The sequence below is a fragment of the Anomalospiza imberbis genome, chromosome 1 (genome assembly GCF_031753505.1).
Source record: "Anomalospiza imberbis isolate Cuckoo-Finch-1a 21T00152 chromosome 1, ASM3175350v1, whole genome shotgun sequence".
NCBI classification, from domain to species: Eukaryota; Metazoa; Chordata; class Aves; order Passeriformes; family Viduidae; genus Anomalospiza; species Anomalospiza imberbis.
In genome coordinates, this window is record NC_089681.1 from 36,677,380 (window position 1) to 36,691,843 (window position 14,464).

The window sequence follows — 14,464 nt, forward strand, 5'->3', positions numbered from 1 at the left end:
GGAGCTCCTGCTGCTCTCTGTGGGATAAGAGGTTACTCGCTCTGATAGAGGAGGTGCTCAGCATTTAGCACAGTTAGACTGGTGTGCCTCTGATACTTTAGGTTCTCTAAAGTCACAGATATTACCCCTTAAACACCAGCATAATTTATTGCTTCACTTTTAGAGGAAGAGAATTGAATGTGAGCAGGCTGCCTTGAAAATTACTCTTCTGCCTAGACAGTTGGGATTAGATGTGCATTTGTCATTCAGAGAAAATGCAACAATTAAGGTTTGCCACCCAGGAGATTTGGATTTCTTCTTGCTATTGCAGTGAATATCCTGTAATTTTTTAGCCAATTCCAGTCACCAAAAACTGGATTGAGCCAATGAGTTGACAAAGTACCATAATAAGAAAACCATGAACTCATAGTCCTTTTAGTACAAATTGAACAGTGCTTACATCAGCAGAAGACTTAAAACTGCCCCTTTCCTGTATACAGATGGCCAATTCCAGTATTCTGAGGATACTAATTTATTTTCCTGTTATCCAGAATGTCCTTAAGAGACTGACTCTTGTCTTCCCCAAGTGCCTGTGGCCAGAGGTGACAACACAAGGGGGAATCCACAAAGAAGCATCCCATCAATGCAGCTGTAGGTATTTGCAAGTCTCATTCTGCAGGACAGCTAATTGTGTAGGGATCAACTCAAATCTGTCACCTCCTGAAAATAATCTTTCCAGAAGAGAATCCATGCTTACTATGTCCCTCCTGAAACAGAAAGAGATTTTTGTCTTTGCAATATATTTTAGCACTTCTAAATCACTTTGCAAAGAGTACACAAATAAAAAGAAAAGTGTTCCCCAAATTATGAGCCCACTCAAATACAGTGAACTTGCGTATCAAAGTGTTAATATGCTTACAGTCACATGAGGCCAATATAAAAAAGGAAATAATCATAACTGTGTGTAGAAACATGAAGAACCACGAAGCATAAAACCAGCCTGAACTATGACTCCAGAGACTTTCTGTAGAGCATAAAGAAAAACATTTGCATGCTTCTTTTTCTGACTCCATTATCTGTTTTGGTTTGTAAGTGCTTGAGGCAGGTATATCTCAGACACACATCCTGTTCCAGAACCAACCTCAGCTGGAGTGTGCTTCAAATGATCTCTAAAAGGGCCCTGAACTTGGGGCATTATTTACTTCAGCTTCTGAAAAGATGAATACCCACAGTGAAACCCCAGCAGTATTGGAGCCCTCCAGCCTGACTGACATGTGGACCAAGTACAGTCCAGCCTAGAAATCTCAGCAAAAACTAAGAAATTCACATGGCTAAGAAGTTCATGGGTCAGATAGACCAAGAGAACCAAATACATAATAAAGCTAAAAAATAATTAAATTAATACAGCTCCAATTAATATACCAGAATCTCATTTCAGTGAGATCTTGGGTTAACCTGATACTCTTTTGGCCACAAGGTAGTGCACAAACAGTTCCTCAGCTTTCAGTGCAAGTATCACATACTGACTAAAACACTGAAATCTGGAACCTTTCATGGATATAAAATTGCAATGAAATTATTTGATGGGGTGTCAGTATCATCCTGGTGAGCCTGTTTTACACCTGCATTATCACTGTGCAAGGCAGCATACCACATCTCAGCTGCACAGGCTACTCTTTGAAAGAGTCATCAGTGCATTCAATTGATTACGGTTGTACAGATTAACAAATGTAACTGGTTACAATTAAAATGTAAACACACATCTTCATGATGGCTAACTCATGAAAAAAACATATTAGAGAAATGAGAGAAAGGAAGGGCTTCATAATTTAATCCAACTTAAATGAACTTTGGCACCTTGCGGTTACTTCTGGCACAACTCAGTCAGCTTTGGCTTTCATCAAACCACTATGACTAAATTATACATTAGTAATATAAACCTAAAGCTATTCATGGCAACTAATATATTTCAACATATATTATTATTATATATATATATATAACTCTCTTCTGACAGTTGAATGAAGTTTCTATATAGTACTGCCATTCATATGTCTAATTTTTCACTGTAAATCCAGGCTTGGAAGCATTTTTTTCAGTCCCTCCTAACACTCCCATTCCAAGTGCTCTAATAACTGCATTACAGTTGATGGCACTACTAGTTCATCTATCTGTTATCATTCTGGTTCAAATTCCCTTCTTTTCTCAACTAACCAGACCTTTTCATAATGCTGTGCAACCAACATGTGAAGAACCACAAATAACTGTGGCAACTATACAACTAAAGAAAACTTATGTTGTATAGTTGCAAAACACTTAGATAAGAACACTGTAGGGGGCCCATTTACAGTAACAAGTGAATTTTAACAGTCTTGACTGGTTTGGGGAACAGGGTCTGAATCTTACTATGACAAACAGATGAAGATCAGAATTTGGATGTTGTTCCAAAATAACTGGGAGGAGAGTTGGGAGCAAATAATTTGGCTCCAGGAAAAAAAATAACAAAAAAAAAAAAAAAAAAGCAACAGATGTGAAAATGGAAATAGTGCACCCTTTCACAGCTAGGCATTTGAGCCAAGATTTCCTGTTGATGTGAACAGAAATGGTTTATCAGAAGAAGAATGAGGCTGAGCACAAATCTGTGATTAACCAACATAAGAATTGGAAAAAGAGGTAGTTGACAAAAATGTCCCCCAATTTTGAGCATTTTTTAGGCTTCCTGAATGCTCATGTTGGTGGGGACACTAAAACAGGTATTTTACAAATGACTATAAACTAACTGACTATAATCTGATTAAAGAATCTTCCGTAGCTATGAAGATCTCTATGGGAAGACCATCTATCTTCAGTATTCTGAGTAACTCCATCCGCATTAGAGGATGCAGAGGCTTTTCAGTTTCTGTGATGCAAATTATTCAATCAGTAGGAGCAGCAAGGCTTCTGTTCCAGTTAAAATATAAACATACTTACCCTGATGATGTCTACTTAATTCATGAAACAAATATATGTTAGAGAAATTAAACACCCTGCTTATTCTGCAATAGAAAGATAGAGCAAACTTTTAGCAGGACAAATAAACAGCTCACTGGCAGAGGCAAATTATATATTGTTGTGATCTTATTCCTGTACTATAATGCACTACAGTTTCCAGCTTTAGAATTCTTCAGCTTTTTATTTGTTGATGGTGGAGACTAAACTTCCAGAAGAATGTTTTTCTATGCGCTCCATTTTAACAGAATTCTGTTTCCAAAATTCATTTAGACATGAGCTTTTTCCAGTCCATCTAAGAAGCTGCACTTAATTGGAAGATTTTTTGGGGGGATTTGGTTTTGTTTTGTTTTGTTTTCTAGGCTCATACAGATTTACATGTCTACACATTTCCACTGTGGCTTGTGCTGAGCTTCACTTGCACGCTCCTGAGCTCCAGGAGCCCTTTGCTCACAGGAGATTCCAGGAACTGCCAACAGGGTAGTGAAGTTGCAGCATTTCCAGGACAACAAAGAGTAGTCAAAGCTCAACCAAAGGCAAAAACTAGAGCTGGATGAGAAACATGCCAGTCATTCTAATCTCCCCAGGAAACACCATCATCATCATATGATTTTGCTCCCCTGGCATTTTTTATTCAAAGGGTTTGACACTAACACAGTAACTTCACAACAGAATAGTGAGCAACTGGCACAGCTGCAGCAGTATGTTATCCTTAAGATCTTATTTTCAGTGAAACCTTAGGCAGGAATTCCTCCCACACACAGAGAAAACTTTCATCTCTCTGATGAAGAGGGCTTCCACATCCCACTTTTTTTACATTCATCTAAATACACCTTTCCATACTTTTCATCCCATGCTCCCACAATCTCCTTAACTATAAAAGCATTTCAGAATCTTCCTGTTCATGCTTCATCTCCTAGGTATTATTCTACTTTGCTATATCTGTAGTTCCTTTGGTGTGTGCAAAAACCCTTCTCAGAGAATTTCACTGGGCTCATTGTCAAGCATATACCCTTTATATATATTTATACTTACTCTCAGCCAAAACTTCTGTACTGATTAAACTGAAAAAAAAAAAAACCTAAAAAAAAACTAAAAAAAAAAGAGACCTGTGGAAGAACCAAGTGTGATTATTCAAGACTAACTCTCAACATAAATAATTACAATTTATGTTAACAATTATCTTCCTTCTGCATTTCATAAAGTTTTCAATTTTATTTCTTTGCAGCACTCACTTCCATAAGGGATATTTTTCTGGCTGAAACTGGTTGCTCTATTAAGTAGAAAAGTCTCCTTTTTCCTTTGCTTTTTACTGTACTACTGGCATTCACCAGGTGGAAGGGGTTCATGGCTGCCTTTGCTTGAATCTACCATTATAAAGAGCCTATATGTAAAAGAATGACTTTCAGCAACTTTAATGAGAGATGTAGGGCATTCAGCAACTTGTAAGAACAAGTCCCAAATCACCACAGCATTAAAAAATCCATCTGAGTTGAGATTAAATGCAAGATAGGGTTCTGTTTAAAGAAAGACAGGATGATAAGGAAGTATAGTAAAAAGTAAAAGGTCTAAAATAAAATCTTTTACTACCATTTCATTACCAGGGTCTTAAGCACTCTGTATGTTCCTGAGATCAGAGTACAGTGATAATGCCACCTACCACTGTCTTTTGCAGACCTACCAAAGGCACAGATCCATAGCAAGACTACAAAGATTTCACTGGTCACACACGGAAGCAAAAAAAGATAGCCCATGACTCAGTAAAACCTGTCATAGTGCTGCTGGCACAGCTGTGTCAAGGAACTGCAAGTCTCACTCAGCGTAGGAGTGTCTGATCCAAAACCTGTTGGCATACCCTTTAGGAAGGTATGCACTAACTGCTCATGAGAGATGAGAAGAAAACTGTTTCATCTTGGACAAAACTGAGCCGCTTCAAGATTTAAAGTGAGACACTTTCTATTTGCTACTGCCCGAATTTTGTTTTCAAGACAAATTGTACTAAATAAAAAGCAGTAAGAAATGTTCTTTCTGTCCAGTAAAAAAATATTAAATTTACACAAAAACAATGCAATAAACATTATTTTTCATTTTAATTTGATATCAGTTATAAAGCTTACAAAGATATCATGTCTAGTATGAAGTAAGGTAGTGGTGCAAACTTCATTGCACTATCATGCTAGCACCCCTCATAAGCTGACTTGAAGGAAACTTTGGCAAAACCATCATTTTGGTCTTCACAGTACCATGCCCACCAACCTTCACCCTTCTTGTACAGCATAAAAGGTGGAAATTAGGACCAATCTCTATATTAAGATGACATTTTTATACTGAGGCTATAGCAAGACCAGTATAATTTAATATAAACATTTCATAATGACATTTGCCCTTATCTAACCTGCAGTGAATTTCAAAATGTGACCTAGAGGTGAAAAACTCTGTATCACGTTATCAGTTTCCTGAACAACACAGTTACTGGTCTTTCATATAAGTCATCTAGAACCAAAAATGTGCAGTTCATGTCTCTGCACAGACAGAAGTAAAAGGCTTTTTGCCCCAAAATGACTGCTTAGCAATTAATTACAAGACTGATTGAATGAAATATATTTTGCTTCAATGAGTTCAAAAGATCTGATATACAACATTGTATCACAGCATTGTTACTTATGAAATAATAAATCTCAAGGAAATCACAGGTACTTCTCATTTGTTTAAACAAAGTTTGACACCAAGAGATACAACAGAACACTAGAATTGGTATTGCCATATCAAGCCTATTTACACTATATTAAAAACACAACAAATTACAAAAGTAATTATTTCAAAATAAGTCAAATTACTGTGTATTTTAAATACTCTCCTCACAAAGAACTGAAGACCCTTATTCCTTATGGTCCGATGAGATCATATAATCACAGGATAACCTAAGTTGCAAGAAGTCTTTGGAGGTCATCTGGTAAAACCTTTATTCACAGCAGGGCCAAATTTGACATCAGATAAATTTCAGTTAGATCAGGTTTTTGATTAGCTCAATTTGAATTTATTCAAGGATGGAGTTTCCAAAACTTCTTTCAAAAACATGATCCAATAAACCCACTATGACTTTTTTCTTGTATTCCATCAGAATTTCCTCCACGTTGCATCCTGGATCCTTTGCTTCTTGGCTACACTGAGAACATCCAAGAAGTGATCATCTTAGCAAGTACGGAAGGCATTCATTTACTCCAGTTCTAATCGAGTGAAGTACAAAACCTCCATTCACTTTTCTTGTACAATATCAAGTCCAATGATTGGCGTGACTGGTTTGACTCTTTCTTTGGTCATCTAATCAATTAAATTCATATCATAGAGGGGCCAAAATGCAACACTTTTACCTGAAAAAATAAGGTATTGTGATTTTATTACTTATTTGACAATTTAGTAAGTTGGTCCTAAAAGGGCCTCTTTGTACCTATAAGATCCAAGTAAGATACAGATTGAAAACATGAGCTAAGATTAACTAGTCCTACAAGTTTTTATTTCAGATCTAAACCTCAGAAAATTGGCAATATTTAAATACCACCTAAACAACTGCAAGTGCAATCAATCCCATATGATCTAAAAAAATAAACCTACAAAGTATTCAAGTTCTGCAAGTCCTTCCCAAATTCCATTTAGATCCAACAATACTATCCTGAATTCCAATGACTTTCCAAACCACAATATTTGTTTCTTAGTCCCAAGAATGAGGTCTGGGTAGAATGTAGCAGATCTTGAAATAGAAGCAGATCAGCAGCATAACTGAATGTTCTTAAAATAATTATTTACAAAACTTTCTGGCCTTATAGACAAGATCAGCTATATTATTCACAATTTTCAGTGTATTAATTGTCATTATTATCATTGAAATCTTAACTCTTTAACTTCATCAGTATAAATATATTCATTAAATATTTATATTACAATTTACCATCCCTCGGCCATAGAGCAGCCAGGAATTGTAGAAAAATAGCCTGCTGGGGTGGATGTACTCTAAAACTAAGCAAGAGCTGCATGATTCTTTTCACAAATTTACCCAGTTCAGAAATTTCAGAGTGGTCTGAAAGTTCATGTTTCCTCAAGTTTTGAGATTCTAACTTTGGAACACTGCACAAAGGAAGTCTTACATGAAGCTTTGACAGGAGGGAATTTCACTTCTGAAGCTGAATTTCTGGTGCATGGAGAGGTTAAATCCTACAGTGTTGACCAGCTCAGAACGTGTGTTTTAGTAACAGATAACTCCTAGCAATTTTCAAAATAAAACAAAAACACAAAGTGGAAAACGGTGTTAGTTTTTACTCTCTTGCTCCTCATGAGAGAGATCCTAAAACATATATAATACCATATATTTTCTGGATTGTAAATATTTAACTCAAGTAGTTCTACTGGATGCAGCATATTAGTTCCAATGTTCACAGAATTCAAAGAATGTCTGGGTTGGAAGAGACCTTCAAGATCATCGAGTCCAACCCATGCCCTAGCACCTCAACTAGATCATGGCATTGAGTGCCATATCCAGTCTTTTCTTAAACACATCCAGGGATGGTGATTCCACCACCTCCCCAGGCAGTCCATTCCAGTACTTTATCATCCTTTCTGTAAAAAACTTTTTCCTAATATCCAACCTGTATTTCCCTTGACACAGCTTGAGACTGTGTCCTCTTGTTCTGTCAGTTGCTGCCTGGTGAAAGAGGTCAACCCCCACCTGACTACAACTACCCTTCAGGAAGTTGTAGAGAACATAAGATCACCTCTGAGTCTCCTTTTCTCCAGGCTAAACAACCCCAGCTCCCTCAGCCATTCTTCATAGGGCTTGTGTTCCAACCCCTTCACCAGCCTTGTTGCCCTCCTCTGGACGTGCTCAAGCACCTCAACGTCCTTCTTAAACTGAGGGGCCCAGAACTGGACACAGCACTCAAGGTGCGGCCTCACCAGTGCCGAGTACAGGGGAAGAATGACCTCCCTGCTCCTGATACAGGCCAGGATGCCATTGGCCTTCTTGGCCACCAGGGCACACTGCTGGCTCATGTTCAGCCGACTATCTACCAGTACCCCCAGGTCCCTTTCCGCCTGGGCACTGTCCAGCCACACAGACCCCAGCCTATAACATTGCAGGGGATTATTGTGGCCAAAATGCAGTACCTGGCACTTGGACTTATTAAACTTCATCCCACTGGACTCTGCCCATCCATCCAACCGATCCAGGTCTCTCTGCAGAGCCCTTCTTCCTTGGGTAAATCGACACAAGCTCCCAGCTTAGCGTCATCTGCAAATTTACTAATGAAAGACTCAATTCCCTCATCTATGTCATCAATAAAAATATTGAACAGAACTGGCCCCAGCACAGAGGGACACCTGAGGGACACCACTGGTGACTGTCCCCAGCTGGATGCAGCACCGTTCACCATCACTCTCTGGGTCCGGCCATCCAGCCAGTTCCTAATCCAGCAGAGAGTGCTCCTGTCCAAGCCACGTGCTGCCAGCTTTTCCAGGAGTATGCTGTGGGAGACAGTGTCACAGGCCTTGCTGAAGTCCAAATAGACAACATCCACAGCCCTTCCTGCATCCACCAGGTGGGTGACCTGGTCATAAAAGGAGATCAGGTTGGTCAAACACAACCTACCCCTCCTGTTAAGGTTAAATACAACTATACACCCACATTACAGGTGTATCAGCCTCTTAGGTATAGCCACCAGCAATGGTTACATGTTTTGGAAATATCTTATGAGTTATCAGAGGAAAACACCATTCCCACCTCAGCTGTTATAACAGAAAGTGCAACATCCTGCAACCAGGGCTAAAACCCCAAGCTTTCTCCATCCTTGCTAGTACAATAGGCACTCCCTCAACTTCCTCCTCTTTTATCAGTGGACAGATGCTTCATCTCCAGATCAATGGGCTGGTGATTCTTTTATCAACGTAAAAAGTGGAGAAATTTATTGGTTCAAAGATTTTACTTTCTCAAATTTATCAATTTCCTTGAATCCCTGAGCTGTTAACTGAATAACTGGTATCTGTCAGTTCTAACATACAAGCACCAAGAGTCAAAGTTATAGAGTATCCAGCTCTATAAAGTATTTAAAAATTAGACAAAAATCTATGCATGATATACACACAAATTGCTTCCTCACATAACTGCTGAAATTCTAAGATGTCCAGTAACAAATGATGAAACAGTATTGTTCATTCTAATCGATACAGGCTCATCTCCAAATGCAAGGATTTACATACATCAATATAATTAATGTTAATGGCAATCATAACTATAAATCTTCTGAATACTGAAAGGGATTAGGCTGTTAAAATGACCAACTGCACTTCCCAAACAAACAGTAGTCAAAACATTAGTACACAGAAGTTGTGTTTCCACTGGAATAATTTTCAGTGTGGCCTGCTGACACTTTCATTATTTGGAAAATAACAGGTTAAGTAGGGAACAGCCTATTTTACACTAGCTATAACTGGATAAACCATACACTTCTAAATCAGGACCTACAGAATGAACACAGTGCAGAGGAGCCCAAGGATAAACACATGAAATGAGACTGTCAAAGTCATGAAGGGATTTAGTCACACTTTCCATCAACCATCCCTTCACCACTTTGAAAATCCCAGGCACTATCCCTGTATTTAGAGTTCTTTGTGTTTATCTATATACTTCTATGTCCCAAAAACTTCCACTTCTTGTAAGTGTTGAAACAACATTATCCTGCAAAGGTAGTTTCTCAGAAACACATTTACAAACCAGCATGAAGGTTTTCACTGTGTGACATTTATTAACACCAATTGGATTCACACAGCTAAATCTTGCTGCAATTCATTGTCAATTTACCCCTTCCAGAATTTAATATTTTTGGAATTTGTTTTATTAGCCAAACATTTTCATCTTTTAGTGTTTTATGGCATGGTGTCTGCAATAGCACAGCAACAATCTCTGAGAGCTGGTTTAATTTTCTAGTACAGACAAGGCCAATGTCTCAAGATTTCTAGTGGCATCACTAAGAATTATGGCTGTAATCCAAAGGATTCATATCATGTTATGATATATTGTCCCAATGTATACATAGCTCCTAATGATCTTAATGATATATTTATGCACAAAAAGATACACATACACTTCATTGTTCTTTGCTCAGACATCTTTGGCAACAGCATATGATAATGCTTCAGTCAGGAAGAGAAAAACAGTGAAAGATCAAGGAGGGGCGGTGGGGCAAGATACAGTTCTCCTTTCATTAAATTTCCTTGGTTTTCAGAAGCAGAATCCACCTGAAGGGGTACAATAAAACCCTGAAAGTGACTAAGAGCTTTTCCTGAACTTGTGCCACCTACACTTCCATCTCAATTTTTTTTTCATATTACTCATAATGATATGGATTCCCATTTATAAATGAAGTTATTATTAAATGATAGAAGACTACTTACAGACTGTCCTTAGGATTACTGAATTAAACATTTAAATGTGTTCATAATAAAAACGTAAAAGGTGTCAGCCAAAAACCTCCACTTTAATGGAATAATGCATGACTGAAAATCGCTTATTGCCATTTTATGTCAAAAATCTCCTGACAAACAGCACTGAAAATTACAAGCAAATCTTCTCGCAGTTAACACACATAATGGGTTAACATTAGAGAAATGGTATTTTATTCACAGTAATGCAGTAAGTTTTCCTCTTCACTTTTGCCTCAACTGTTTATATGTTGCTGGGATAAAGAAGGCAAAAGTTAGAGAAGACTAAAGTTTTAAAGAATGAAGAAACTGTGCCTTAAGGACATTGAACAGTGCACTCTTCTTTAGAACAAGAAGCTAATCTTGTTTATGAACATGTCTCCAGGGATTTGGCTTTTTTACTTTCCATCTTATACAGAAGAGAATCTACATAGTACACACATGCTATGAAAGGTGTTGCCAAGTGTATTTAATTAGATAGTTCTTTCTCAGGTAATATCTAAAAGTTAATCCTAAGGCTAAGCCTGAGGTGTTGCCCTTTTCGGACATGACCAGAACACAACTAATGCAAACAACTTATTTTTTTTAAATATGTGCCCATATGTTTCCTTTTAAAAGTTTTTCCTCAAGTCATATAAATCAACAGTACTTCTGAAATTCTACAAGTTAGCACTACAAGTGCTTGGATTTTGCAAGATTTAATTTAAATGTTGTCTACAATCACCCCTCCATAAATGGATGCAAGGTAAAATAAATCTCAGTGAGAGTAATGTCCAGGGATGCTGTTTTGCTGCATATGTTTTATATTCATCACCTCTAAGATATTAGAAAAATATTAAACTCTATGTGGTGTTAGCTTCTACATATATAAACTGAACACTACCACCACTGATATCATGGACAGCATCTGAGCTTTAAGTTCATGCGTTGTGGCTCAGGAATGATACTCCCCAGTTTAGTTCTCCCACTGAGACTCCCCAGATCATGCTGCCACTCTCTCCTCCCTCACCCCCTCTCCCTTCCCCCTACAGGCGCTTGGAGAGGAGAATTAGAGGCACAAAAAGCAAAGATCATGGGTTGAGATAAGAACAATTTACTGGAAACAGCAATGAGATAAGAAAAGGAATAGTAACATCAACAATATTGATATTAAAAGCGTGCTGAAGAGAGCATGATTCACATGCAAAATGCTTGATCCAGCCCCACCAGACCAGCAGCCATGCATCCAAGCTCCCCCTGGCTTGGAACCAGGGCCACCCCACTGGTCTCTCCAGCTTGCGACTGGTGCCACGCTACCCCAAATGGAAGGAGCCCATTCTCCCTGGAAGAGAGTCTTTTCCTCCACCCCTGGAAACGATGTGAGATAGTACAGGATAACCTCCAGGTCCTTGCTAGGTCCTCCTCCAGGCTACTGCAAAAAAAATTAATCCCGTCTTGTTGGAACCAGGACATAATATCTACTAGGTTACTTCTTGAATATAAACAAAGACTTCTATTTTTAAATGAAAATAAAGTAAAATGACAGCATTTTGCCATACAGACATTTATCAGCATCCGAAAGACATATATATGACAGTGGAGCATCACTATAAAACATGTAAAAACAGCAGAAAAAACTATGCATTTAAGTAATTTTTGAAAGTTGTTATATCATCTGATAGGTCTTTTATAAAACATGACTCTTTTCCTGAAATACTTTTTATGCATTTCTCTACAGATTATGGTGGCCATTCACACTTTACTTCAATTTTTATAGACTCCCAGTAATTCCACAGAATAGTAAATACAGTTATTATAATCCTCATAACTGGCAAAGAGATATATTTGAAGAAATAGGGTTTGTTTCCCCTCCCACATGCTCCTGATGTAAATCAGGAGCAATTCTGCTGCAGTGGTTAGCACAAAACTGATACAAAAGAAAAAATTAAAGCAATGTATACAAAACACTTTCCTTACAATAAGTGCAAATCATATGCCGCCTTGCTGTTTCTGGGCAAGGTTCTGCCGTTGAGTTACTTATACCGCACTAAGTCCATCACTCTATTCACATGTGAATAAGGTCCAGGCTCACACTGGAAACAATGGAGACACACCAGTTTACACAGGCTAAGAACCTGGCACAAAGCCTTGAAAATTAAAGGGGATTTTCAAACAAATGCAATATGTACAATTACTTCTGGAGTATTACCTCTGAAACAGAAGCGATTTCAAAGTGCTGTAAGAGAAAAACCGAAAGCTCGCAAAGGATTACGAATATAAACAAACAAACCCCCCCCCCCACTAAATGCATCCCAATTTTCTTCTTCACAGACACACACACACATGGAACTCCACTCATTTTAAGAGAGATCATGTGGCAAAATGATGGCACTGAGTCACTAGAAAAGAGAAAAAAATCTTTTAAAACACTCTTGGGACCAGGGACTACCGTTAAGGGGAGAGCATTATTTTATCATCCTGCTAATGAGCCAGATGAAGGATTATTGTTGTTTGGCGCTGATTTATCTCAACAACTCTTTTCTCTAAAATAAATATGCCAACTCCACTAAACAAAGAGAAGAAGCGGCACCGTTCTGTTGTTTCAATTGCACGCTGAGGAATACTTAAGTCGAGCAAAGGAACCCCCAAAAAAAGTCAAGGGAGAGGGCCGGCACACGCCGCTTTTACACGGGTTAAGAAAAATAGAAAAAGAAAGATGCGGCGATCCCGGTCCCCGCATCTTCCCACCGCGCCGGCAGCGCCCAGCAGTGTCCGGCCCCGCCGCCGCCCCGCGGGCACTGACCGGGGGCACCGTCACCTCATTCTTCCCCTCGGCCTCTACTTTGAGCAGACGGGGAGAGCCCCTGCCCGGAACCAGCGGGGAGTGACACCTTCTCGAAGCGACACCGGGGCGAGGGAGCCGCTCTCCCGCAGGCAGGGAGCGCTGACAGCCGCCCGCGCTGGGGCGCCGCGGCACCCGCCTCGGGTCGCCGGCCCTCTCCGTCCCCCAGCCACGGGGCCGCTCTGGCCCCACGCCGCGTCGCACCGCGAAACTTACGGGTCGGGGCGCGGGGGCGCGGGGCGGGCGCGCCGTCGGGGCTGCGGGCGCGGACAGCTCCGAGGCCGAGCCAGCGCCGCTCCGCGCCCCCGGCGGCCGGGCCCGGGCGGGGGAGGCAGCGCCCGTCCCTGCCCACCCCCCGCAAAGCCGAAGCGTGCCCCGGCACTCACCAGCTGCAGCGAGCAGAGGAAAATCAACGTGCAGCGCCCCGTGCAGCAGCCCATGGTGGCAGCCGGAGAGCCGCCGCCGCTGCTCCGCTTCTTCCCTCCCGCACTGGCGCGGCCCCGGAGGCGAGCGGGGGGCTCACCGCATCCGGACGGAGCGGCCGGGAGTGCGTGTATCCCCCGCCTCCTGCTGCCTCGCTCCTTTGTGGAGGGGCTTCTCTTCGGCGGCGGGAAGTCGTGCGGGGAGATCGGCGCGGCCCCAGGGCTGGGAGCCGGCGGCAGCGGAGGGCTCTGCCGGGTCTGGCTCTGGGGAAGGGGCAGCTGCCGGGGGTGGGCGTTCGCGGACCGGGGCGGGGTGGGCAGAGGGAACGCGGGTGGGGAGGCGGGGGGCGCGGGTGGGCGTGCGAGGGAGGGCGGGAGCTGTGCGAGGTGTGAACGGGAGAGGAGCGGGGGCGGCGGCGGACTTTTCTCAGGCGCTGTGCCGGGGATCCCGGGCGGGCAGTTTGCGGGGATTTTGGAGGCTCCGAAGGCAGGCTGTGCTTGAGGACAACTTGGCGGAAGGGACAGGGGGTTGTGTGAACAGCGGAGGCCGCGGCAGCCCGGCGTGGGCCGCTTGTTGCGAGCGCCCGGGGAAAGTTCAAGGGACTCGGGCGGCCGAGGCGAGGCGGGGCGGGGAGCGGCGGCCGCCGAGCGGCGGGGCGGGCCCGGAGCAGCCCGGCCGGGGCAGCGCGGGGGCGGTCGCGGGCCATTGTTCGCCGCCCGCGCCGTGCCGAGGTCGGAGTGGGTTCCGGGGGCAGGAAAAGCAGCCAGGACCCCGATCCTCAGGGAG

General features: G+C 41.7%; 1 protein-coding gene across 3 annotated transcripts in view; it reads right to left on the minus strand.

Annotated features, from left to right (window-relative positions):
* NKAIN3 (sodium/potassium transporting ATPase interacting 3) overlaps nucleotides 1-14,230 on the minus strand; it is a 337,279-nt gene extending 323,049 nt beyond the window's left edge. Inside the window, exon 1 of one of the 3 annotated variants that reach the window (XM_068187959.1) lies at nucleotides 13,642-14,230. In XM_068187959.1, coding sequence (XP_068044060.1) covers nucleotides 13,642-13,695 — 54 coding nt within the window. In that variant the 5' untranslated portion in view covers nucleotides 13,696-14,230. The remainder of the gene's footprint in view (nucleotides 1-13,641) is intronic. The other 2 variants (XM_068187971.1, XM_068187966.1) reach the window with 2 other exon arrangements.
* Nucleotides 14,231-14,464: the final 234 nt, after the last annotated feature.